This window comes from Astyanax mexicanus, chromosome 20, assembly GCF_023375975.1.
Source record: "Astyanax mexicanus isolate ESR-SI-001 chromosome 20, AstMex3_surface, whole genome shotgun sequence".
Lineage (NCBI taxonomy): Eukaryota > Metazoa > Chordata > Actinopteri > Characiformes > Acestrorhamphidae > Astyanax > Astyanax mexicanus.
The window spans coordinates 20,475,558-20,501,825 of NC_064427.1; the positions used below are offsets into that span (position 1 = coordinate 20,475,558).

Sequence of the window (26,268 nt, forward strand, 5' to 3'; positions counted from 1 at the left end):
ATTTTAGCTTAGAAGGACACCAGTTAGATTTCTACAAATGTCGATTTTGAAGAGAGAGTATTCTTATGTAAATCAGTGGTAATATGACCAGTTTGAATGATTCTCACAGATCTATAGAGCTGGACAAGACTGCAGACAGTAGGGCTGCACAATATATTATTTAGCATAGTCATCGACATGTGTGTGTGTGCAATAGTCACACTGCACAACTTGAAATGTCATGTAACGCAAATTTGACACAACAGGACACAATTTACTTGCTGTATGTAGCAAAAGAAAGATTCACACTTCTCATTAAATATTTACCAGAAAAAGAATATATATGATGCATACTGGTATAGTGATATGTTGGACCATAACCTTCTGATACTTCTGTTCTCAATAACAGCATTTCTGTGCATCATTAGAGCCCCTGTAGGCTTTTTAAACAGCTTACCATCTATTGAAAAGCTTTTTAAACTTATTTTAACGTTGCCTTGGTGTATAATTTAACTTAATTCACCACAAGACTAGACAACACTACAAACATATTTCCTTATTTATCTTCTGTTTTGTGCTTGAGCTGCAGGTTTCACATGTTCTGCTTCTGAAGGAAGAATTAGGCGGGTTTCTCATTTCCTTTAGTGAATCTCTGCAGTGTACGCGTAACTCCCCTAAACACAACGGTAGTCTACGCAAATAGCGTAGCGCACCGGCGCCATAACAAGCGCAGTGTGCAGAAACTACACATAAACCGGCGATTTTTACACAATTATGGCTCATTTTAAACCATGGTTCGGACACGAAATACCACTGTTTTAGTCTCCGTGTGCGTTTACTTTTTACTTTTTTTTTTGAGAAACGTGCGTCGTAGAATTGATCCAAATGGAAACACGTGGGTTGCTTCTGAGGCTGATGCAACACACAGGATGCTCTATGTGAGGCCATTAACTACATATTCAGCTAGTATTTAATTTATTTTAGACAATAAGACGACTTATTTAGCTACAAGAACACGCAAATAAATTAGCAAGCTATCAATTATAAAAATTAAATAAAAAGGTGTTAATGTTGCTTTAGCTTACGTTGGAGGCGTAGCCCAGAACACGTGGGGTGAGGAGAAAAAGAGTAGTTACACAGCAAGCCTATCTTGGTTAACTAACTTATAATTGTTATTATTAAATCATAATAAACACGTGTATAAGCCAGCAAACAATAACGGCAAAGTTTAAATGGCTTTTAATTGTGGCTTCTGTAACGTTATTGAAGCATTTTGAAACAAACCACGGAGATTATCTAGGCTAATGTAACGCCCTTGTGTTTTCTAAATCACTGAACAATACGCTTAAACTCTGTTTAAAGCAATTAAATAAAAATAATAAACATAAAACAGCTAAAAAAAAAAAAATAAAATAATAATAAAAAAACACAACAAGCCCAAGTACGCACATACGCCACCCCGCCATGCTGCTGCGCGCCAATATGACGCTAGTCTACATGTTTCATCTTTATCCTTGTGATTATACTGCTTTAGAACGCTATTTCAACGCGCTAATTTATTAAGTTATCTAATATAAACAAGCAGTAGTCACAAATATTCGGCGTTACTCTAACAGAAATCACGCTTTAAACGTCTTTATTAGGATAAAAAAATGGGTGTCAAAAAGCCTCTAAAAGCTGATATCCCTCCGCCGGATCAGGCCTGGCAGCATGGTGTAAACCGGCCTCGATTAGCTAGGCTAGCTAGCTAACTAGCGCTTTAATTTCAGTGGATATGCGATAAATAAAGCTCTGTTTAAGCACTACCGTAAAACAAATCGTTTATTTGCTCTTATTACTTATATTAGTGTCGTTTAATAGCTTTAAATAGAAGTCGAATTTAAGAAATAAGCATACTATTGTTTGGTGACACGCCGATTGCGCATAGGCACAGCGTGTTAAGATAGGCTAAGCTTGTTCTAGCTAGATAACCTAGTTAACGTTAATAAATAAATACAAATTAAGCTTAAAATTAGTATTTTAAGATATAATAATGGCTACATACCGGGGTGTCCTTCCCCGACAGACTCAGACGTGAACAGAAAGCAGTCCTCCTCGATGATGGAGTTGTGGAAACCGTTCACCTGTCCGTTCATGTTGTTTTATGAAGTGTAAACGCGGATTTAAAGGTTTCTAGACGTTTAAAGACACAAACACAAAGCGCACAAATAAGCTGAGACTGTAGACAACGCTGCTGTTCGCCTGTTTTTCCTATAAGGCCCTCAGTAGCCTCCTGTTTCAGTGTTTAAACAGGGACTGCGCCGGACTGAACCGCTCCGCTGGATAGACTTGACCTCGAATGCGCGCAGAGGCCGCCGCCGTCCTTATAATCCCTCCCACTCCGCACCGAAGCTCTCAGAGCTGCCAATCATCCCGCCTTAGCCAATCAGAGAGCAGAGGCTGAACTGGTAATCAGAAAAAAAGTCAAACAAATAATTTATGAATGAAACGAATGTAGAAAAACAATAATCAGTTACTATATAGATTTGTATTTAGAATATGTTTAGATAATGATTTTGGTTTACAGTGTCATTTTCTTCTTTTTAATAATGTTAATCTGACAGTTGGCAGTTTTACACTGTATCAAGATTTTATGATTAATGGGCAAATATAAAAGCTCCAAAATGGCCTGGAATAAAAAAAACTTCACATTTTAGTTTTTTCTTTGTGTGTGTGTGTTTGTGTGAGAGAGAGAGAGAGAGAGAGAGAGAGAGAGAGAGAGAGAGAGGGAAATACAAAGAGAGAGAAAGACATCACATTCTCTTTTATCTCTTTATCTAAGGTGACAAAGTGAATAATTATGTAATACATTAGAGGACATAGAAGTTCAAGGGAAAAAAGTATTTAGTCAAGACCTAAAGGAGGTAAAAGGGAATAGTGGGACAGACTAGGGCTGTATGAACCAGACAAGCTGCTTTATTACTTTCTCTCCTTATCAATGACTTTATTACTGCTAGTCATTTCTCCTGTCAGACTTACTTTAATTTATCTCTTCACTACTGAAACTGAGACTGTGCCAGTTTTACAGTTTGTTTTGTATTTATTTTAATTTACAATGCTAAAATGACTAGGATTTTTAGTTCATTATTTTTCCTTAAAGCAGTTTAATGAGAGCTTAAATGGCAAAAACAAAGGGAAAAAACATTCTGTGCATATTTAAAACCACACACAAATACAATTGCTTTGTATCGCTATGTGAGTAGAATATGAATACATGTTAATATGTTCAGAATATGTTAACTAAATGCACAAAATGATAGAACAGGTTTGTAATAAATGTAAATAGATCCTTAAACAAGGGCTCCCCCTACAGATGATATGTTCACTTTTTTTTACTCCACTGCAGTAAATATAAATCAGGCTTTGAGGGCCCCCTCATGGACAGCTGAACACACACATTTCTGGAGAAGCTGAAAGATCCAGAAGCAGAATCTGAAGTGGGAGGATCATGTATGCTGAGGTGGTAGAGTAATAAAAACAGGATTTTACACTAACATGACATGAAAGCGAGCAGCTCCACCAAAGATACATAGTGCAGTAGTAGCATTCCGACCATTCTATCTTCATTATATGCTGTATATGCTGTATATTCTGAAATTAATAATGTAAGATATTCCTAATAAAAGGTTTGCATTATCTGTTATATGTTAACATTTCAAGGCTATTCACAGCCAGCCTGAGTTATGACGCAGTTCATCGAATGTAATCACTGCTGCACTTTGTTCGGGGGAACCTGTAAGGACCTGCAAGGTCGCTCAGATCACTCCAGTCAGTGCATTAGTTGCTTTAACCTGCAGTGTGAATTAGTGAGCGGAGGGGCTAGCTGATAAGCTCATTTCACAGCTCTCTGCTGATTGTTCAGCTCGCCCCAGATATACAGTCCAAGGACATGTCTACGTGATTCTGAAGAGTGTTGAGATAATTTACATTAATTCAACAAGACAATGCTAAAAATATATTAAAATTATTTAATATTGTACAGTAATAAAGCCATTTGACTTACTGTCCAAACTCAAAACTGAACCTACACAAGTATACAGTATAAAAGCTCTAGAAAAAAAATCAGATTAATGCTAGTGTTGCTCCATATTCCACATTCAACAACTTATAAAGAACGCCATCAGCTGTGTGTGTTTATGTGTCTGAGAGAGACCCATTTCAGCATAAATGAAAAGTAATGTACCTTCTAAAAACTGCAGTAGGTACATTGTTACATCACTAAATAAAACAGCTAATGCATCACCAGACTCTGTGAACTTTATCAGGTAATCAGTTAGTGCAAACATTTGGGTTGGAGTTTGCAAGCAAAACATTTCCTTTTGTCTGATTAAAAAAACAACAATTTCCACCAAAATAGTGAAAAATCTGAAAACAATTCAATTTTTGTTTTTATTTTATTTGTAATTTAGTATTTTTTTGCCATTTTTATGCCTTTATTTGTGTATGTTTTATGTGCTGTAAAGCGACAAATACACAAATCCCTCTCAGTCTTTCTTTGAAATGTGTCTATGTACAGTAAATTCAATGCAAAATGCTAATAATAACAACAAAAACATAATAATAAAAAATCATATAATCCCTAATTTTGGATTCATAGGATGAAGTAGCCTCATTGTTACGTCATTAAATAGAACATTAGTTTCTGACTAAAAAAACAGACAGTTATTTCATTTACCATTTACTAGGTTTTTTTGCCATTTTTATGCCTTTATTGTTGTATATTTTATGTGCTGAAGAAGGAGAAATACACAAATCCCTCCCAAACTTTCTTTGAAATGTAACTATATACAGTAAATCAAATGCAATACGCTAATAATCACAAAAACTCAATAACTAAATCTCATACAATCCCTAATTTGCACAACTGCATTAATACTCATATGACTCAACTACGGGAAATGCCCTTTGGACACACCGTCAACAAGTGACGGCTTGTTAATATACACACACACACACACACACACGCTTTTTAAGGTTCAAGCACATTTTCTCAGATAACACAGTTTCATAACATGATAACTCCTTCACAATCTGCTGACTGTAGTGTCCTGGGTTCATTCAGGGGCTGAGTGGGTCTTAAATGGGTTAAATGGGGGGTCTCTGGGTTCAGTGCTGTGTGTATGGATAAATATAGATGTTCATGGCTGTACATAAAATAGTCATTTTTGTTAAAATGAAGCCCATGCATTTTTCAGTTCAACAAGACAATGCAAAACCACATGCTGCACACATTAAAAAGGCATGGCTGTGTGAGAAAATGGTTCGTTTACAGGTTGAGTGAGGGGGTTTTAATGGGGTTCTTTTGTATGGATAAAGATCTAATGATGCTAAAGCTCATGATTTTATCATTTTTGGGAATTCAACCCCACCGGTGAAACTCTGAGCAGGCTGTAACTGAAGCTGTGTATTCTTTTCAGGAACTTCCATGCATTTTTCAACAAGACAATATAAAACCACATACTGCACACATTACTGTGGGTTGTTGCATTAGGTCTTTTGTTCTAAGGCTGTACTATGTGTTTATTTGTGTCGTGTAGATACATGAGGATGGGAGGAGTGTGTGTGTGTGTGTGTGTGTGTGTGTGTGTAGGTGTGTGTGTGTGTAGCTTCTTAATCCGTGTATCATTCGTTCATTTGATATTCAATTGAGAATCAAAATCGGAAAATTAAAAAACCAATTCGTTTTTTCGTTTTTTCGTTTTTGAATATAATACCAAAAAACGAATAACGGCTTGTATTTTGTATTTTTATTTGGTTATCCAAACAAAAATTGGAAATTTAAAAAACGGACCAGGAGCCGAATTTGATTTTGATTTTGAACTTGACCCATTTGTGTGCCCCGGAAGTTACTGATTTGTTTATTCTTGGTGGGTTTCTGTTGCGCGGGAGTTCACTGCAGTGTTATCTACACAGTCTGTATTGCTGTAGGCAGCATGGCCGGACTGGAACCACATTCTGGCCTAATTAAAGATCTTTTTGAAGGTATTAACTAAATATGACATTTAGCTACGGAACGTTAGACAAACACCTGAAAGATCCTGCCGATTTTTTCTGTTGTCATATCGTCTTCTTTCACTGCAACGCGTTTAGTTCCTCTGAACAAGATAAAACTCTCCATCCTCAACTCCATCCAAAGCCTACAGCAATACAGACTGTGTAGATAACACTGCAGTGAACTCCCGCGCAACAGAAACCCACCAAGAATAAACAAATCAGTAACTTCCGGGGCACACAAATGGGTCAAGTTCAAAATCAAAATCAAATTCGGCTCCTGGTCCGTTTTTTAAATTTCCAATTTTTGTTTGGATAACCAAATAAAAATACAAAATACAAGCCGTTATTCGTTTTTTGGTATTATATTCAAAAACGAAAAAACGAAAAAACGAATTGGTTTTTTAATTTTCCGATTTTGATTCTCAATTGAATATCAAATGAACGAATGATACACGGATTCTTCTTCAGCAGGCTTTAGGGTTTTCAGTGTAAGCAGCTTTAGAAACAGACCCCACTACTTTCACTATTAGCATTTAGCCCAATTAAGTTTAGTTCAGTTCAGTTCTACTCGGATCAGTGTTCAGATTTGTTTGGTTCAGTTCAGACATATTCAGTTAATTTAATTAAAATTAAAGTAAAGTTGGAATAATCCAGTTAAATATTTTTTTTAATTATTCAGTTCAGTTCAGATTCTTTCAGTTAATTTTGGATCAAGTACATTCGGTTCAATTTAGTTTCAGTTCAGTTAAGAGCCATTCAGTTCTTTTTAATTAATTTACATGTATTATATTTAATTCAGTTTATTTAATTTGAATTCACTTTACTTTAGTTCTAGTCAGACCAGTGTTCCGATTAGTTTGGTTCAGTTCAGATTCATTTAATTAATTAATTTCAGTTTATTTTAATCTAATCTCTAATCTCAGATCATTTAGGTTCATTTCATTTTAATTCAGTTAAGTACATTCAAGTTCAGTTAAGTTAATTTTAATTTAATTCATTTTAATTAATGTAAATTAGTTTATGTTTAGTTCAATTTAATTCGGTTCAGTTGATTTAAGTACAGTTAAATTGCATTTAAACTCATTCAAAAGCAAAATTAAATTGCATAGCGTTTCTTCTATATTGATTAGTTATGCACAACATGTATTCTATAATAGAAATTAATAGTAATTAAGCTCAATGTAGGGGTAATACAATGTATCATCTATTTAATTATTATATCATTTACTTCAGTCTTTTTACTGGGATTTGCTAGAATTTATTGAGAATACGTCACCGTCTTAATCTTTGAATCTGGAAACACGTTTTAGTGTGATATGTGGTTTTAGTTATTCGATTATGTAATTATATATCTGTATCTGTTATTAAGAATGGGTTCATTTCAAAACATGATTTCATATTTGGTTACACCCCGAGTGTTATAACTGCTTATGATGTTTAAGGCATTTAAAACAATGTATATAAAATAATGTATATATTTTTTCTATTCTGTGCAACAGTCATATTTGATACCTGTATACAAAATTTAAAATGAACTGTGAGACAGAAGCTGGTTTTAATCCTGTTAACGATTTTCATGACATTGATTGTTGTCCGGTCAAACATCTAAAAGTGCAAACTCACTCTTTACTCAACACACCTCTGCTTAATCGCCAGGGGTGTGTACCGAGATGGCCAATCACAGCGCAGCATGCGGGCCATCGCCCATGGGAACACCTGGCATAACAAAACACTCAGACTAAAACATTGGCACAGAGAGATAAGGCAGCGGAAGCCTGCTGAGAGCGAGAGTAACAGGGTTATATATTATACAGCAGCAGAAGGAGAAGAACCCCAGCCTCAGATCTGCACCTCCCTGACCCCTCACTCTCAGATCTTCACCTCCCTGACCCCTCACTCTCAGATCTGCACCTCCCTGACCCCTCACTCTCAGATCTTAGTAACACAGGAGCTTTGTGTACATTTATGTAAGACACATTAATCAGAACTGGGTGAAACAGAACAGAGCAAAGCTCAGCTGCTCCGGGAATTCAGACTGTAAAGCTTTAAAGTTTCTGTACTCTAGTGGAGTTTTACCCCTGCAGTCATCAGGCCACCATGTGACTCCCTGACTAAGCATAAAGTTTTGATTTCTAATAACAATACAGTTCAAACACTCTGTTCTAATATACTCTTACATAGTCTTATACAACAAATTAATTACAGACTGTAGTTCTGTATCTGTTTTTCAATACTGAGAACCCTACAGGATAGAAAACCACCTTAGATCAGCTATTATTAGTAGTAGTAGTATTATCATTATTTGGGAGGTGGCTCATTATTCTCAGCACTGCAGTGATTAGCATGGTGGAGGTGTATGAGGTGTTACTGTGTGTTGTGCTGGTACTGCCCACAGGACACCATCCACAGGACACAGCTCAAAAGACAACGTCCACAGGATGCTGTGCACAAAACACCATCCACAGGATACTGCCCACAAGACACTATCCACAGGATGCTGCCACAAGATGCTATCCACAGGATGCTGCCCATAGGATGATGCCCACAAGATGCCACCTATAAGAATCTGCCCACGAGACGTCATTTACTGGATGCTGGCCACAAGATGCTGTCCACAGGATTTTGCCCACAAGATGCCTTTTACAAGACACTAGCCATTGAATGCTGCCTACAAGAGGCTGGCCACAGGACACTGTCCACCTACAGGACAACACCATAGCAACCACCTACCAAAACCTTAGCAACACAATTTTAACCTCTTAGCAACACCATATAATTATTGTCTGACTTTTCTCATATGAATCTGATCTATATCTGATTATACAAGTGTATACAAGTGTAAACGTGTTGGTTGGATTATTGGAAGATTCAGATGTTCTCCAGTAATCAGATTATAAAACCTTAGCAACACCATAGCAACCACCTACCAAACCCTTAGCAACACCATTTCAACCACTTTCCAAGAGTTAATGTTCCTCATATCACTACTAGCTGTGACCGACTGTCATATGAGATGCTTTCTACCAGCATCATTCTAAACAAACAGCAGCACATACTTAAAGAAGATGCATTTAAATCCCAGGTGTGAATGACTGTGAGTTGACACCTGTACTTTGCCATGTATGCTAATGCCAGGTGTGAACAGGGCCAGGTGTCAGGACCACTGATAGTGATAGAGGGATTTCTAAAGACTGACAGGAATGATTCTAGCGTTAAAGGTTTAGGGGTGTTTAAGCCCCCCAACAAAAGAGCTAGCAACACCCCTGGAGAGTGGGCAGGTTGCTTGGCTTGGCTCTGCTAAATTTTAAAGGGAATTAGGTAAAAACAAATTTTAATTAATAAACTCAACTTTATAACTGACATAACTCAGGTCTGAGAGGATCATTGATTGTAACCTGCTGGCAAAATCACAACAACTGACCCCTCACATCCTGGACATTACCTCTTACAGACTCTCCCCTCAAAACCAGCACAACACGACACGCTAACAGCTTCTTCCCCAGAGCTGTAGTTCTCCTTAACCACAGTTAACCACAGACCTCTGAGTCTCCGACCTCATCCTCACTCACTGAACTGCACTGACTGCATTCACTATCGCTCACTTGTACTTTGCTTATTTGCACAGCTGTACAGATGTTCTTCTGTTTATAATGTAAACATCATCTGCAACTTTCTTCAAACAATATTTTAAACATAAACCTACCTCAAGATTTTTTTTGGATACAATAATAATCATATGGTTACAGTTCTGATTTTCATTTATCTCTTAGCTTCTATTGCTCTTCTTTATTCCTTTAGTACTTTAACTCTATTCTTATTCTATTTATTGTTTAGTGTAATGTTTGTTAATAGTCTGTGTAATTGTTACATGTCATACATTACATGTGTTGCTATCACCAAGCCAAAATCCTTGTTTGTGTAACATACAAGGAAATAAAGTGATTTTGATTCTGAGTCTGCTTCGCAGAGCTCTGTTGCCTCCAAACCAGAAAGTTCATAAGAAGCCAGTGAAATTATAGTTTAATCAAATAAACAAAATGTTTAAATTGATTATTTTATTTTGTTTCCTGCTTCTTGTTACTGTTTTACAGTGGAATCTATTTTGCAATGTTCTGCTGGTGTTCTGCACTGTAGATCCTGCTGATTTGAGGTTGTTATGTAATATCTGTGAGGGTGATATTAGGTTGGATGGCCTGGAGGGTTTACATACACCTGCTCTCACTAAATTACTGTATATATGAGCTGAGCATGTTCAAGCCTGTGCTCTGAGTCAGGAACGGGAATAACCCTCATCTCTGAGTTCAGCATTCCCGCTCAGCCTGCACATATAATCACACCACAGATTTTGCAACAGCAATAAGGTGAAAGTGCTGAAATACTGTAGATTCTGGGAAAAATACGTCTTACGCATTCAGAGTACTGCTGGTCAGAGCGATTATTAACTAGACTGCTGAAGCATGTCTACGCCTCGGGTTTAAACAGCATTCCGAATATTGACACGTTAATTGCACAACTGCATTTCTCTGCAGGTCTCGGTTGATTGATTGGGTGCGCCGGTCAGAGGTTATGTTTTTCGAAGCTGTTAAAACATTGTATCAATAGGACCTTACTGAACCAAAGACTAAACAGAACTCTTGTTTCAAAACAATATAATCTGTGATCAAAGAACAATCATGAAATAATTTGTACACTTCATAACATGCCGTAAAATCCAGCTCAAGGCCAGCTTTTGTTGGTGGCTTGATTTAAATGATCTAAATCCTTTATTGGGATATGAAGACATCATCTCCTCTTGATTGATGAGCAGCAGTTGAACTGTAGGGCCACCCTAGAGCTGAGAAGTTATGAAGTGCATTTAAATTAGCTTTTATCATCTGGTGTTGCTAAGTGGTTACATGGTGGTATGGTGTTTCTAATGATTTTTAGACTTTCAAAATGATTTTCTAGATCTTTGAAGAGTACACAACTATTATTTTAATGATAAAGATGAGGATAATGATAATAAGTTCAATTAAGGTTCTCATTGTCTTCTGAGTAAGTGTCTTCTAAGTAGTGTCGCTAAGTGGTTGGAATGTGGTTAAAAAGGCTTTGCTATATTTTTGATAGATGATTGTTATGGTGCTGCTAAGTGGTTGAAAAGGTGTTGCAAAGAGGATGAAATGGTGTTGCGAATGTTTTGGTAGGTGAATGCTAAGATGTTGCTATGGTTTTGATAAGTGTTTGCTATGGTGTTGCTGAGGTTTTGGAGGGTGGTTTCTATGGTGTTGCTAAGGTTTTGGTAGGTGTTTACTATGGTGTTGCTAAGGTTTTATAATCTGATTATTGCAGAACATCTGAGTTTTTCAATAGAACAAACAACATGATAATATGCACTTAAACTGATTTAATGAGACAAATCAGACAATAATCATCTGGTGCTGTGCTGCTAAGTGGTTAACATTTTGTTGCTAAGGTTTTGATAGATAATTGCTTTGGTGTTGCTAAGGTTTTGGAAAGTGGTTTCTATGGTGCTGTTAACATTTTGATATGCGTTTGCTACAGTGTTGCTAAAGTTTTGGAAGGTGATTTCTACAGTGTTGCTAAGGTTTTGGAAGGTGGTTTCTATGGTGTTGCTAAAGTTTTGGAAGGTGTTAGCTATGGTGTTGCTAAGGTTTTGGTAGGTGTTTGCTATGGTCTTCCTAAGGTTTTGACATATGATTCCTATGGTGTTGCTAAGGTTTGGTAGGTGATTGCTATGATGTTGCTAAGGTTTTGGTAGGTGATTGCTAAGGTTACTGACTGCATAATGTGTAAGAAAAGGTTTTAGTAGGTGATTGCTATGGTATTGCAAACGTTTTGCTATGGGGTTGCAAAGCTTTTGGTAGGTGATTGCTATGGTGTTGCTAAGGTTTTGGAAGGTGGTTACTATGATGTTGCTAAGGTTTTGGTAGGTGATTGCTATGGTGTTGCTAAGGTTTTGGAAGGTGAATGCTATGGTATTGCAAATGTTTTGCTATGGCGTTGCAAAGCTTTTGGTAGGTGATTGCTATGGTGTTGCTAAGGTTTTCGAAGGTGGTTACTATGATGTTGCTAAGGTTTTGGTAGGTGATTGCTAAGGTTACTGACTGCATAATGTGTAAGAAATGAAACGCAGACCCATCTTCATGGTACAGGTTTTAATATTTTATACAGTAAATATGTGTTTAAGCCCTTACACGACACAGCGCTCACCAGACCACAAAATATGCAAATGCCTCACACACAAATCACACAAATCACAGAACTGAACAGAGAACTAGAGAACACAGCAGATGAGTTTCTACAGTTAGCTCCACCCACCAGCAGAGTGCTGCACAGATACAGTAGATACTATAATAAATCCAGTTCGGCAGCAGCGGGCGAATCACACACTGTAGAGATACAGTTTAATAAAACTCCTAAACAAACACCTGTACGAATGTGTGGATATAGACCAGGGTGCTCCATTCCTGGAGCTGGAGACCTTTTACCCTGCACTGCTCAATATTATATTATAATCTTAGACAAGCAGTAAAATCCTATTAAATACAGTTTATATATGTAGAGTAGTTAGGGTAATTAGAGTATTTAAAAGGATTTCACTCCACACTGTAATAAACACTATATGTATACACCTCTGGAAAAAAAATAAGAGACCGCTTCAATGTCTGAATCAGTTTCTCAGATTTTGCTATTTATAGGTATATGTTTGAGTGAAATGAATAATATGAAAATATTCTCATTTAGAGCATTTATTTGCAGAAAATGAGAAATGGCTGAAAAAAAAAGATACAGAGCTTCCAGACCTTAAATAATGCAAAGAAAACAAGTTCATATTCATATTTTTTTAAGAGTTCAGAAATAAACAATATATTTTATAGAATAACCCTGTTTTTTTATCACAGTTTTCATGTGTCTTGGCATCATGTTCTCCTCCACCAGTCTGGAAAAAAATAAGAAAGCCCTTAAAAATGATGAGTTTCTTTGATTTTACCAAATTGAAAACCTCTGAAATATAATCAAGAGGAAGATGGATGATCGCAAGCCATCAAACCAAACTGAACTGCTTAAAGTTTTGCACCAGGAGTAAAACAGCATAAAGTTATCCAAAAGCAGTGTGTAAGACTGGTGGAGGAGAACATGATGCCAAGATGCATAAATAACTGTGATTAAAAAACAGGATTATTCCACCAATAATATTGATTTCTGAACTCTTAACTCTTGCATTATTTGAGGTCTGAAAGCTCTGCATCTTTTTTTGTTATTTCTTCCATTTCTTATATTCTGCAAATTAATGCTCTAAATGTTCATCAATACCAAAAAGCTGCATATGAATTATTTGGTAATTAAATGACTCAAAATATAAATTATTATTGTTTATCTGACAATCAATATAGCTGTTTGTTATCGCTCTGCTCTAGTGCAGGGTGGTGGATCTTCAGGACCAGGATGGAGCACCGCTGTTACAGACAGATAAACAAACACAGAACACCTCGTTCACCATGACAGAACTGCAACTGTGGGCTCAGCAGTAAGGCTGGAGATGCTGGAGTATGGCTTTCTGATAAACAACAGCTTTCTGTGGGTTGGGTATGGGTTGGGTTCTCCTGCACTGTGTGCAGTGTGGGTTGGTTTCTCCTGTGGGGTGTTGAGTGTGGGTTGGGTTCTCATGCAGTGTGTGGAGTATGGGTTGGGTTCTCCTGTGGTGTGTGTAGTGTGGGTTGGTTTCTCTGTGGTGTGTGGAGTATGGGTTGGGTTCTCCTGCAGTGTGTGGAGTATAGGTTGGGTTCTACTGCAGTGTGTGGAGTATGTGTTGGGTTCTCCTGCAGTGTATGGAGTATGTGTTGGGTTCTACTGCAGTGTGTGGAGTGTGGGTTGGGTTCTACTGCAGTGTGTGAAGTTTAAGTTGGGTTCTCCTGCAGTGTGTGGAGTACGGGTTGGGTTCTCCAGAGGTATCTGGAGTATGGTTTGGGTTCTCCTGCAGTGTGTGAAGTGTGGAGTATGGGTTGGGTTCTCCTGCAGTGTGTGAAGTTTAAGTTGGGTTCTACTGCAGTGTGTGGAGTATGGGTTGGGTTCTCCTACAGTGAATGGAGTATTGGTTGGGTCCTCCTGCACTGTGTGAAGTGTGGGTTGGGTTCTCCTGCAGTGTGTGGAGTATGGGTTGGGTTCTCCTGCAGTGTGTGGAGTATGGGTTGGGTTCTCCTGCAGTGTGTGGAGTATGGGTTGGGTTCTACTGCAGTGTGTGGAGTATAGGTTGGGTTCTCCTGTGGGTTGTGGAGTATGTGTTGGGTTCTCCTGCAGTGTGTGGTTTGGGTTCTCCTGCAGTGTGCGGAGTATGATTTGGGTTCTCCTGAGGTGTGTGGAGTATGGTTTGGGTTCTCCTGCAGTGTGTGGAGTACAGTTTGTGTTCACCTGCAGTGTGTGGAGTATGGTTTTGGTTCTCCTGCAGATTGTGGAGTATGGTTTGGGTTCTCCTGCAGATTGTGGAGTATGGTTTGGGTTCTCCTGCAGTGTGTGGAGTACAGTTTGTGTTCACCTGCAGTGTGTGGAGTATGGTTTTGGTTCTCCTGCAGATTGTGGAGTATGGTTTGGGTTCTCCTGCAGATTGTGGAGTATGGTTTGGGTTCTCCTGCAGATTGTGGAATATGGTTTGGGTTTTCTTGTGGTGTATAGAGTGTGGGTTTGGGTTCTCCTGCGATGTGTTTGTGAGATCCAGGTGAAAGGTCAGACGTTCTGAGAGATGTGTAGATGGTCCGATGGAGTTTCACCCCGATAGCGCTGATAATGACCCGTCAGCATGACAGTGTTAGGTCAGAGCAGAATGTGGACGAGGTCATGACACTCCAACACACACACAGTTATCAGCTGTGTGAAGTATTTAAACACACACAAAAAATTGATGCTCTGAACTCTGATTAATGCTGATTTGAACGTGTGCATCATTTCCACATCAGTAATATATATATATTACATCATCACATCCAAATCCACATTGGAGAAGTTTTAGCAAAAATATTAAACCCATTCTAACTATTAAATTAGTCTAATTAGTAGCAGAGCATAGTAAGTTAATTTAGACCACGCTGGACTGATTTAATGTAGGCTAGTTATTTCAGTTAATTAATACATATCCAGAAAGGCTTTTGGTCTTCATGGACTCCATTAGGAACCTCTTCAACTCTCTACATGCTAAAACATCTGGCATGTTGCAGCATTACACACTACTTCTGTATGTGTAGCTCAATTAATAAATTACTCATATCAGTAGAGTTTGGGTTGGCTTCCCGTGTAGGTCCTACTACAGTGTGTGGAGCATGGGTTGGGTTCTCCTGTTGTGTGTGGGATATGGTTTGGGTTCTCTTGTGTTGTGTGAATTGGATTCTCCTGCAATATGTGAAGTATGGGTTGGGTTCTCTTGCAGGGTATGGAGTATAGGTTGGGTTCTCCTGTGGTGTGTGGAGTATGGGTTGGGTTCTCCTGCAGTGTGTGGAGTATGGAGTATCTTCTGTGGGATCTACTGCAGTGTGTGGATTATAAATTGGTTTCTTCTGCACTGTGTAGAGTATAGGTTGGGTTCTCCTGTGGGTTCTACTGCAGTGTGTGGAGTGCAGGCTGGGATCTCCTGTGGTGTGTGGCATACGGTTTGGGTTTTACTGCAGTGTGTGTGAAGTATGGGTTGGTCTAAATTATCTATGGTCTGAATTATTATTAACTTACTGTTTCTGGTAATTTAGAAGGACTATAAAGTCTAGATGATGAGTGTATTTTATTAATGTGGAAATGATTTACACATTCAGATTGTATGAATTCAGTATGGAGGGATGTCATAGCTTTACGTCTCCAGCTCTGTCTGCGGCCCCGACCCCAGTGATCGGCCCCAGAGGCGGCCTGTGTTCTCCCAGGATGGCTACGACCAGGGCTTCAGGTGCGCTTACCCCGTTGCCCGGGGACAGGGGGCTGCGGGGGCTCAGGGGGCTGAGGGAGGGTGAGGTGATGGTGTCCGGGGACACCAGCCGCTCCTTCTTGGCGTTAGCGGCGGCGGGCCGGGGCGAGGTGCTGCGGGCGGGGCCGTCGCGGGGGCGCAGGCTGAGGGACTGCAGGGAGGGTAACGGGGTGGAGGACAGGGCGGGGACGGCGGGGCTGCGGCTGCGCTGGCGCCGCGGGTTGTTGTGGTGGTGTTGGTGGTGTTTGCTGGAGCGTGTCCTGGGACTGGGGCTCCGAGAACTTGGGCCGAGCAGGACCAGGGTGCTGTCGTCCTCAGAGCTGACGTCCGAACTGTCCGAGCGGGACGGACACCGCGGGGTCGGAGGGGTGCACACCGGGAGCTGGACCTGCAGGAGAGAGAAATAAATCGAAACAAAATTTATCTGAAATTCGGGTCCCATGAGTTTTGCCATGTCCCATTGAAACTAAGTAAGCTATATAAGTTAAGTAAGCTATATAGCTAAGCTAAGTAAGCTATATAATTTATATAAGCTAAGTAAGCTATATAAGCTGAGCTAAGTAAGCTAATTAAGCAATACAAGCTGAGCTAAGTAAGCTATATAAGCAAAGCTAAGTAAGCTATATAAGCTATATAAGCAAAGCTAAGTAAGCTATATAAGCTAAGCTAAGTAAGCTATATAAGCTAAGTGAGCTAAATAATTTATATAAGCTAAGCTAAGTAAGCTATATAAGCTAAGTGAGCTAAATAATTTATATAAGCTAAGTTAAGTAAGCTATATAAGCTAAGCTAAGTAAGCTATATAAGCCAAGCTAAGTAAGCTAAGTAAACAATATAAGATATGTAATCTAAGCTACGTAAGCTAAGTAAGCTGAGCTAAGTAGGCTATATAAGCTAAGCTAAGTAAACTATATAAGCTTTATAAGCTAAGCTAGCTTTCATATTGTACATGATATTACCAAAATCTTTGGCACAATAAAAAAATCAAATAGTGATTTTGCAATATTCTTTAAAGCAAAAGCTATTTTGTATCTGTTTTGCTAGTATTTACTTTTAACTGTGTATTTGCAGTATACATGCATCAACTAAATATGTTGCACATATTTAAATAGTTTTGTGGTTGATTTCTGTAGTTGGATTGCTTTTTTTTGTAATTTTTTTTTTACACTATTATTATTGTTTAGAATATCAGGGTCTTGGGAAGTTACTGTTTACAAATCGACAAACCTTTCTAGATTTTTTTGTTACTACTAAAAGCAATGCAAAAAAGCAAAGCTATGCACATTTAAAATAAAAAAAGTAAAAAATAAAAAAAGTATTTATATGTATTTATTTGCAGTAGTATATTCTTGAAATTAATAAAAAAAAAAACAATGTTTCATTTATTTTGATGCATAACGCCAAAAAATATTGTTAGCGCAAAAATACTCTGAAATATTGTGATAATATTTTGGGGCCATATTGCCCACCCCTTTTTATAGATTTTATAAATCAATGTCTCATCCATTTACACCCACTATCAGACCTAACTCCAACTCCCATAATGGCCAGCGTTAAATCAAACTCCCTCACAAGATATCACCTCACAACTCATGCAGGTAAGGGTGTTTTCAAGCCATCCCTTGTGTTACCACATCTTTATCAGTTTAAGCGCTGGTGCTGCATGAGATCTGACACGTCTCCTTCAAATTTGGGCCAATTCTATTGGCCAAATTCTTATGAATTGGTAGGCTACCTATATATTTTATCATGCCTAAAAAAAATTGCACAGCGACTTTCCAGAATATTATATATGAATTATGGGTGTCTAGAAGCCACTATCAACATGCAGTCGAATCACATGAGTTGCTGGAGAGGTGGGATGTCTGCTTTACATTATATTAAACACAATCTTTTTAACAAATGCATCTGTACAGCTGTCCATGAGGGGGCACTCAAAGCATAATTTGTAGCCCAGGAGCAAAAAAAACCCTATACTCTCACATAATGCTGCTTTAACATTAAGCTACACTCCTGCTACCAGCATTATTTAGATTAAATTAAACATTTTCTAGAGTGTCCAACCTCAAAAACTCATTTTCACACATTTCTACTCATGTTTTTTTAGAGGTCTGACCTGGAATGGCTCCGTAATTCCCACAATGCTGTTGGTGTTGTTGCTGTAGTAGCCCAGGATGTATTCCCCTGCATCTCTCGGTAAATCCTCTTCTGGAAATGTCACCTAGAGGCAAAAATAAATTAGATTATAGATTAAAGGATATGGAAAATCAGAGGGATTACGTGATGCAGACAATGGAGTTGGCAGTGCCCAAATCATAAGGTCTTTAGAGTAAACTCAGCACACTGCGCTCTTTGTTTGGGTGTATTTTAGACTTGTACACTATGTCCCACCTGAGTTGAATGGTCCGATTTGGCCCAGACGTACGCTGCATAGTCTTTGTAGTGTTTAAATCCCACCTGACAGAAAGCAAAGCCCAGAAACGCTTCATTTATATTTAAATATATTTTCAATAATAGACACACTGTAATAAATTAGTAAAATCAGAATCACTTAAAACAATAGTTTAGTCAACGGTTCTCACATTTTTATTCTCATAAACGTTAGTAAGTGTAAATGTAAATGTTGTGGTGTTGAAGGGATTTAGGCTTATGACCTCCTAAACCTCTTTATAAGCAGGCAGTTAGACAGTCACTCCACTCTGGAGCTGTGAAACTGTGTACATTTCTGTGTCAAAAAGAAGGTGGTTGCTAAGGTGCGGCTATGATGTATCTGTTGGTGGCTAAGGTGTTGCAAATTGGTTGCTAAGGTGTAACTATGCTGTAGTTGTTGGTTGCTATGTTGTTGCTATACTGTAGCTGTTGAGGGCTAAGGTGCTGCAAGGTGGTTGCTTGAGTTTGGGCATACTCCAGCTGTTGGTTGCTAAGGTGTTGCTATACTGTAGCTGTTGAGGGCTAATGTGTTGCAAGGTAGTTGCCCGGGTTTGGGCATAGTCTGAACAGCAAATCTGAACAGTTCTATTAAACAGTGCGTTCTGTCCTATCTTACCTTGTACAGCCCAACCCAGTCCCATGAGCTTCTCTGAAAGCCAGAGATTATGGTAAACCTGGCTGTAGCATCTGATACTTTGGTCCACTCCTTCTCCACCTCCAGCTGGACTAACGGCAGATTAACTTTAAAGGGAAACTGCAGGAAAAGGAAACAGCAATTTAGACACTCTGTAATGTCCAATCTGTAGTGGCGTAGATATCAGATTAAGTTTATTTGAGACAACAGGCCCTGTTTTTGCGATCTACAGGCAAGCTGTTAACCGTGCACCAAGCAGCTTGATTTAGGACTGTCAGGAAAACCCAGGCAGGGTGACGAGGAAAGAGGACACAAGTGCAGATAAGGGCGAAATAAATAAATAATTTATTAAATAAATAACAAAGAAACAAGGAAACGAGGAACAAGTAAACATGTAACAAAGATAAACGAATAACCAAAAACCAAAACAAACCAGTGAAACAAAAGAACATAAGCTAAGCCAACAAGAGATAAAGATAATAAATAAACAGGGAATATATAAAAGGGAAGAAACTAGAAATAAACAAGGAAAATAGCTATAAACGAGAAAACAAGAAATAAACAAGAAACAAGGAACTAAGGCTATGAGAAAACAAGGAAACACTGAGAAAAGCTAATAAACACTGAGAGAGACAAACAACAGAGGAAGGTGCAAAGACCGACGGAGACAAAGTGGCAGAGGAGGGCTATATAAAGAAACAGGAAACGCACTATAATCGGAAACACCTGGGGAAGGGGCGGAGCTACAAATGAGACAAGTGGTGGAAAGGTACTGAGACGGGAGACACAGGGGAGCATAGGTCACGTGGGGAAGACACACAGAGACACGAGACGAGACCAGGATGTGACAAGGACGTGTCAGTGTGTCTTTGCTATTATACCTTGCACAGCTCAAAATGTGCACAAGGCATGTACTAATTCTCTAAATTAATCATGGGTCTGTTTGTTTTGGATGTTATGTGAAATAAATCAATCAGAGTGTCACTTTCTCATCATTCCTTTTAAGAGACAGGTGTGCTCTGACTTTGGCGTATTGTCATTTTAAGGGTGCATCTCCAACACATTTCAGCAGAGAAAACTGACCTGCTCAATCACACTGTGAAGGAGCTCCAGCAGCTCAGTTTAGAGAACTGCAACGTTATTTTATTTAGCATTCTGTTTATTGTTGATGTAACAATAAACATGTGTATGTAGTATGTGTGCATGTGGCCTTCTTTGCCAAGATAGCGATGAACATCTGACTGTTGACGTCTGTCTAGGTTGTGTTTAGTCAGTGGAGCTCCTGTGTTTTCCATTATCAAGATAGCAATACACCAGAAATTTACCTGAACACACCTCATTTCCGGACCACCACACTCAGATATATGCGTAGATGTATGCACAAGCACCGTTGCTTTTTAAATGACAGAAGGAGTGAAGACAGACTGTTGGCGGGGTGTGAGATAGCAATGAGCATTGCGACACACTTCCACACTTCCTCTGTCCGACTATCAGGGAGCAGTGGACTCACATGCAGAGAGAACAAGGCGGACACAGGCTTGTGGTCACTGACGGTGAAGCCCATGTGACTGTGGTAATAGTGCTGCGTCACCCTCGTAGCTCCGCCCAGCCACGAGGTCAGGCCCCGCTGCAGTGCGGCACTGTGCGACGGAACGGGGGAGCCCGTCCTCCGGAGACGCCACAGGATACGGTCTGTCCAAGCAGGCTTTCGCTTCTTAGCACTAGAGAGATATAAAACAGACAAAAAGACATAAAATTAGGATACGCCATTAAAATCTTTGTCTTTATTTTTCATATTTGATTTCCAACCCTGCCAAACCCTGTTCCAGGTTATCATTTAATGCGTTTGCATGTACTGTTCCAGAACAGCATGCCTGAGAACTAAACTTCTAAAACAGCCAGATCAGGACAGAAACATCTTGTGGTCACCAAATAACAATATTGTCATTTAGAGCATTTATTTGCAGAAAATGAGAAATGGCTGAAATAACAAAAAAGATGCAGAGCTTTCAGACCTTAAATAATGCAAAAAAAACAAGTTCACAGTGTTCATGCATCTTGGCATGTTTTCCTCCACTAGTCTTGCACACTGCTTTTGGATAACTTTATGCCTTTACTCCTGGTGCAAAAATTCAAGCAGTTTAGCTTGGTTTGATGGGTTGTAATCTTTTTTTATGATCCAATCTGATGTTTCCTTTTCAAATGTTTATATTCTTCATGTTGGTATGTGATCCATAATATGCCGGCAGTTAGACAGTCACTCCACTCTAGAACTGTGAAGTTGTGTTCATTTCTGTGCGAGAAAGAAGGAGGTCGCTAAGGTTTGGCTATACTGTAACTGTGGATTGCTAAGGTATTTTAAGGTGGTTGCTGAGGTGTTGCTATACTGTAGCAGTTAGTTGCTATGGTGTTGCCATGTTGCTGCTATAAACCCCCAGTATTGAGCTGTGGAGCAGTGGAATTTATATTACATTACCACACAAAAACACACCTTGTGTCATACGTGTGCGTTCCCACATCAAACTTGTATGTTGGAGGGAAATTAAGAGGTCCCTCCAAAAATCCATCCAGGATCGACTCGCTGTTCTTCGCCATGTTGAGCTGCAGATGAAAAAAACGTACAGAAAGTGTTTATAAAGTGCAGAACTGTTCACAGCTCATTATCTCATAATAAACTGAACAAATCCTAAATACAACCTTGTTGTAGTGATTGTGAGAAAATTCGTGCAAAATTTGTATATATTACTACATAAAAATAGAAAAAAAATCTAACACATATCTATTACACTACATTATAAACACATTCAAAATGCATTTTATTGCACTAGAACACTTTATAAAAGACTATAAATATTTGATATCTAAAAGTGCATGTTAATCATGTTTATTATGTATCATAAATTCCGATCATGTAGTACTATAGCCTTGAAGGCAAAGTAACAGCTTTTTAAATCCTTTTTTTTTACTGTTTAGGGATGGTTATTGAAATAAAAAGGTCAATATGAAGTATAAATTATTATACACAAACAATATTATACACAAAAGCTATTAAATATTTTACTTATTTAGATTTATTTAGATATATTACTACCTCACCTGGTCTTTTTTGCACACTGCAAAATTTGCACACTGTCTTGTTATTTATTATTCTTTGTCTGTATTGTGTTGTATTGTCTGTCTGCACTTTTGTACTGTTGCACTATTGTTCTGTCTACACTGTGTTTATGTGCACCATGGTCCTTGGAGGAACGTTGTTTCGTTTCACTGTGTACTCTGTATATAGCTGAAATGACAATAAAAAACACTTTGAAATTTATTTGCTATATAGATTATATAGTAGAATATTAGAGTCTTTTTTCTGTGCATAACAGACTGAAATTTTCATTTAATTTTAATGTATTATTTAATTAATCCCAATCAGTCACGTTTTCTGCTTTGGTAATATTTGGTATTTAAATGTGAATAAAAGAATCAGTGTTGTAACATGTTTTTGTACAAGTAATGTGACAGTTATGATAGGTTTTCGAGACAATGAATAATCCTAGTCTATGAATACACAGATTCTAAATTGAAAGGAAGAATAGTTGATGTGAATGTGATAGTCTGGGCTTATCTCTATCTAGACTAAATAAGACCCAATGTTTCTCAACTCCAGGCCTATTTATCACACACACATAATGATTGTCAATGAACCCTCTGTTTAAAATGAATAGACAATAAATGGTGATACAGTGGCCTCTACTGGCAGCAGCTCATAACTACAACAACAGCCCTACTGAAGGCCTACACACAACAGAACCAGCTTTATCTGATGCACTTCAATTTCAACAGGACCACCAGAATCACAACTCTGTCCAAAAGGTGGGTCACCTTTCCCGGGTCCACAAAGACACACCTGTAACTGTATCCTGTATCTGTCTAAATCCAGCTGATAAAAGTCCCCCTGATACCCGAGCCGGACTCACCTGATCTCTCTCCCACAGCAGAGGCAGCTTATTGTTCTCTATGGCGCTCTTCACCACGTGGATATCATAGTCATCAATGCGAAAGTTCAGGTCGCCGAACCAGAACACTACACTGTACAAAACACAAACACACACACACACACATACACACAATAGTGAACCCAGTGTCATAACAGATCAGATCTTCTGTCTTAAAGTTTTTAGACAGCTGCAAAATAAGAATGAAAGAGTCAAATTATAATATTAATATAAATGCTAGAGCTGCAACTAATGATTATTTTGGTAGTCGACTAATCTGATTATTATCTTCTCGATTAGTCAACGATTATTTCTGCCATGCCCTCCATCTCTAAAAATGAAAGAAACAGCTGAACATGAGATTTAAAAGTCATTTAAATGTCTGGTTGTTTGATATTTAGTGACTAAATATATAATCTGTTGAGTTTGGGCACTTCTGGAGACAGATTAAGTTGAGTGTAAACTGTGTGAGTGAGACATTTACCCATCTCCCATTGAGGTTCTGTCTCCCAAAAGCTTTGTGTAATGTGGTACTATTACGAATTAAAGATTAATTAACAAAGATATTTGAAGTCGATAAAATTTAAATAATCAACATTGTCGATTATATCGACTAATCGTTGCAGCCCTAATAAATACAAATAACATTCACACAGAAAGTGATGATTTTCATTAATGTGGTCATTAAAACATCAATTAGTCTGATATTATTTTGAAACTCCTAAGACCTAAACTCATGCATGGCATGCATTTTTTTATTTCTCTTTGCTATTTAGACTAATGGGTGCCTGATAAGTGTAAATACAAATAATTCTATTTTTACATGAAAAATTATGTCCACATATGAGGACTTTAGTTTTATATTTTGATAGAACACAATGAAGTCGCGATTAGAAATGATGTGCAAAACATATATTTTGTACCTGAACACAGCAGCATTTTTTGCCTAAGTGCAAAAAAAAATTGATCCCCTTTGAGCAACATGGCTTATTTGAAGTGCTGCTTTATAACAAAGTAAAAAAAAGAACATTTACTGTTTTTACTGTTCAATTAAATTTCTGAACAACTATGAAACTATAATGTGTTAAACTCTTCTGCCACCGCTGGGTGGCAGTATAACAGACTCATACTATTCTGTTGTTAATTATGTTATTAATACAGAAACTATGAAAAAAATGAAAAATTTGGGTACAGAGTTGCATATTCTGTTGAGTCCCATAGTTGTATTTTAGGGCCTACAAAATAGATTTAAATCAAGAGTTAATGGTTAAATAATTTATTTCTTAATTTTATCTGACACTCTTATCTAGAGTGACTTACAAAGGTTATTTCTATTACAGAGGTGAACAAGTGTAGAATTTTAAGTCTAGGCCAAGGACTCTTATTGATGTCGCACAGCATTCAGTCACTCAGATTGGGAATTGAACTCCAGTCTCCCACATGATGGGATGTGATAGCTAAAAGAAACACTGGCACTGATCACCACAACACGTCCATACTGGGAAACCATTTTCCCATGACTTTTGGCATGCATTTATCTATACAATATATAATGGTAAATATGTCATGAGAATTGTGGCATCATTGTATACTATCTTATTGATTGATAAGCATAATTGTCCTCATACTTTCAAACTTAGATAATTCAATTAGAGACAGAATGGACAGAACAGTCATAAAAGCTTGTTGATAAATGTATAAAGGGATAAATGAGTGTAATAGAACTCTGTTCCTCTCTGAAGCTCCATTTCTCTCCCGCAGGACTGCATGCTAATGGCTAATTAGCTGGCACTTTGTTTTTATGGCACATGGAGGACAGTCTGAGAGTGAATAGCAATGTGTGTGTGTGTGTGTGTTATATTCAGTTATATTCATGTTGTCCGTTTCATCTACACAGATGGTGTGAGCGTTTGGCTCAGAGGCTGATTGAAATGATAATGTCAGGTTATTTTAAACGTATGGGTCATGTTTTTATTAATAAAGGTTTAAAGCTTGTTATTTATTTGCTGGAAGCTGTTTGGAGGCGTGTTCCTGGTTCATATCTGAGCTATTGGAGTGTTACGGATAAGTATTTGGGAAGAATAGGTAGGTATGTATGTATATGGGTATAGTTTGTTAATAATAGGTAATGATATAGGTGGGTATGGATGTAAATGGGTATAGATTGATTTAAGTTTGTATTGTTATAGGTGGGTATGGATGTAAATGGGTATAGATTGATAGGAATATATATTAATATTTTTTAAGTGGGTATGGTTGTATATGGGTATAGATTGATATAAATATATATTTGTATTAGTGTAGGTGAGTATGGATGAATATGAATATAAATTGTTATGAATATGTATTGGTATTCGTACAGGTGGGTATGGATAAATATAGGTGGGTATGGATGAATATAGGAATTGGTATTCGTATAGGCAGGGGCGGATCTAGCCATTTTGGGGCCCTCATTCTTAAAACACACACATAAACCAAATAACTAGAGCAGCTGTCACAGAGTCACTGCTGGGATTACATTATAAACAGGTCAGTTAGCGTTATGCTAACCTCATGATATTTATAACTAGGGAGTTTAGTGGACACACCACGGCCGCCAGGTTAGACTGTTGAAGGCTACTGAAGACTATTAAAGGCTATTGGAGGATATTGAAAGGGTTATTGAGGGCAGAAAGCAGTAAAGGCTGGTTAGATAAGTGATTCAGGTCCTCGTCCTTTGCTGCGGTGAAACTGTGACTAGCACTGTCACAGTGATGTTTATTAACGTCATTAAAACAGATTTTGTCAGGTATTGTCTTATAAATATTTACACATGACTTATATCTCTCCTAAAAAGCGTTTATTTTATTCAGTAACACTGTTGTGTTTATTTACTATCAGTGTAAATTACCAGTGTTTGCTTTGGTGTGGATGTAATTAGGGGAAACACGTCGTGTAGCACATTGCTACGTCATCATGTTATGGACTAGTTCAATGCGAGCAACGGAGGGGGGTATGTGTGTTTGGACAATTAGTATTTAAACATTAATTCGGTATTCTACTGATATTTCTGTTGTTTTTTTAAATAGAAATATGTTTTTTATTTACTTTACATAAGTAACAAATAACAAATTAACATTGTTTTTGGTGTATTTACTGTAGCTGGGATGGTCAAATTTGGGGGCCCCTATGGAGGAAAGATTTGGTCGAGGCCCTAGGCAAATACCTAGGTTTGCCTAATTAAAGAACCGCCTCTGCGTATAGGTGAGTATGATAAATATGGGTATAGA

The 26,268-nt window shown here is 38.0% G+C and overlaps 2 protein-coding genes across 2 annotated transcripts in view; both read right to left on the bottom strand.

Annotated features, from left to right (window-relative positions):
* The window catches only part of mat2aa (methionine adenosyltransferase II, alpha a), a 12,856-nt gene extending 10,532 nt beyond the window's left edge, over nt 1–2,324 (bottom strand). The window contains exon 1 of the mRNA XM_022681153.2: nt 2,024–2,324. Coding sequence (XP_022536874.1) covers nt 2,024–2,114 — 91 coding nt within the window. The 5' untranslated portion in view covers nt 2,115–2,324. The remainder of the gene's footprint in view (nt 1–2,023) is intronic.
* A 9,828-nt stretch (nt 2,325–12,152) lies between these two features.
* LOC103022769 (inositol polyphosphate 5-phosphatase K) overlaps nt 12,153–26,268 on the bottom strand; it is a 31,607-nt gene continuing 17,491 nt past the window's right edge. The window contains exons 7-13 of the mRNA XM_022681154.2: nt 22,982–23,093; nt 21,508–21,617; nt 20,527–20,737; nt 18,999–19,136; nt 18,344–18,409; nt 18,069–18,173; nt 12,153–16,340 (exon numbers count right to left, since the gene is read on the bottom strand). Coding sequence (XP_022536875.2) covers nt 15,834–16,340; nt 18,069–18,173; nt 18,344–18,409; nt 18,999–19,136; nt 20,527–20,737; nt 21,508–21,617; nt 22,982–23,093 — 1,249 coding nt within the window. The 3' untranslated portion in view covers nt 12,153–15,833. The remainder of the gene's footprint in view (nt 16,341–18,068; nt 18,174–18,343; nt 18,410–18,998; nt 19,137–20,526; nt 20,738–21,507; nt 21,618–22,981; nt 23,094–26,268) is intronic.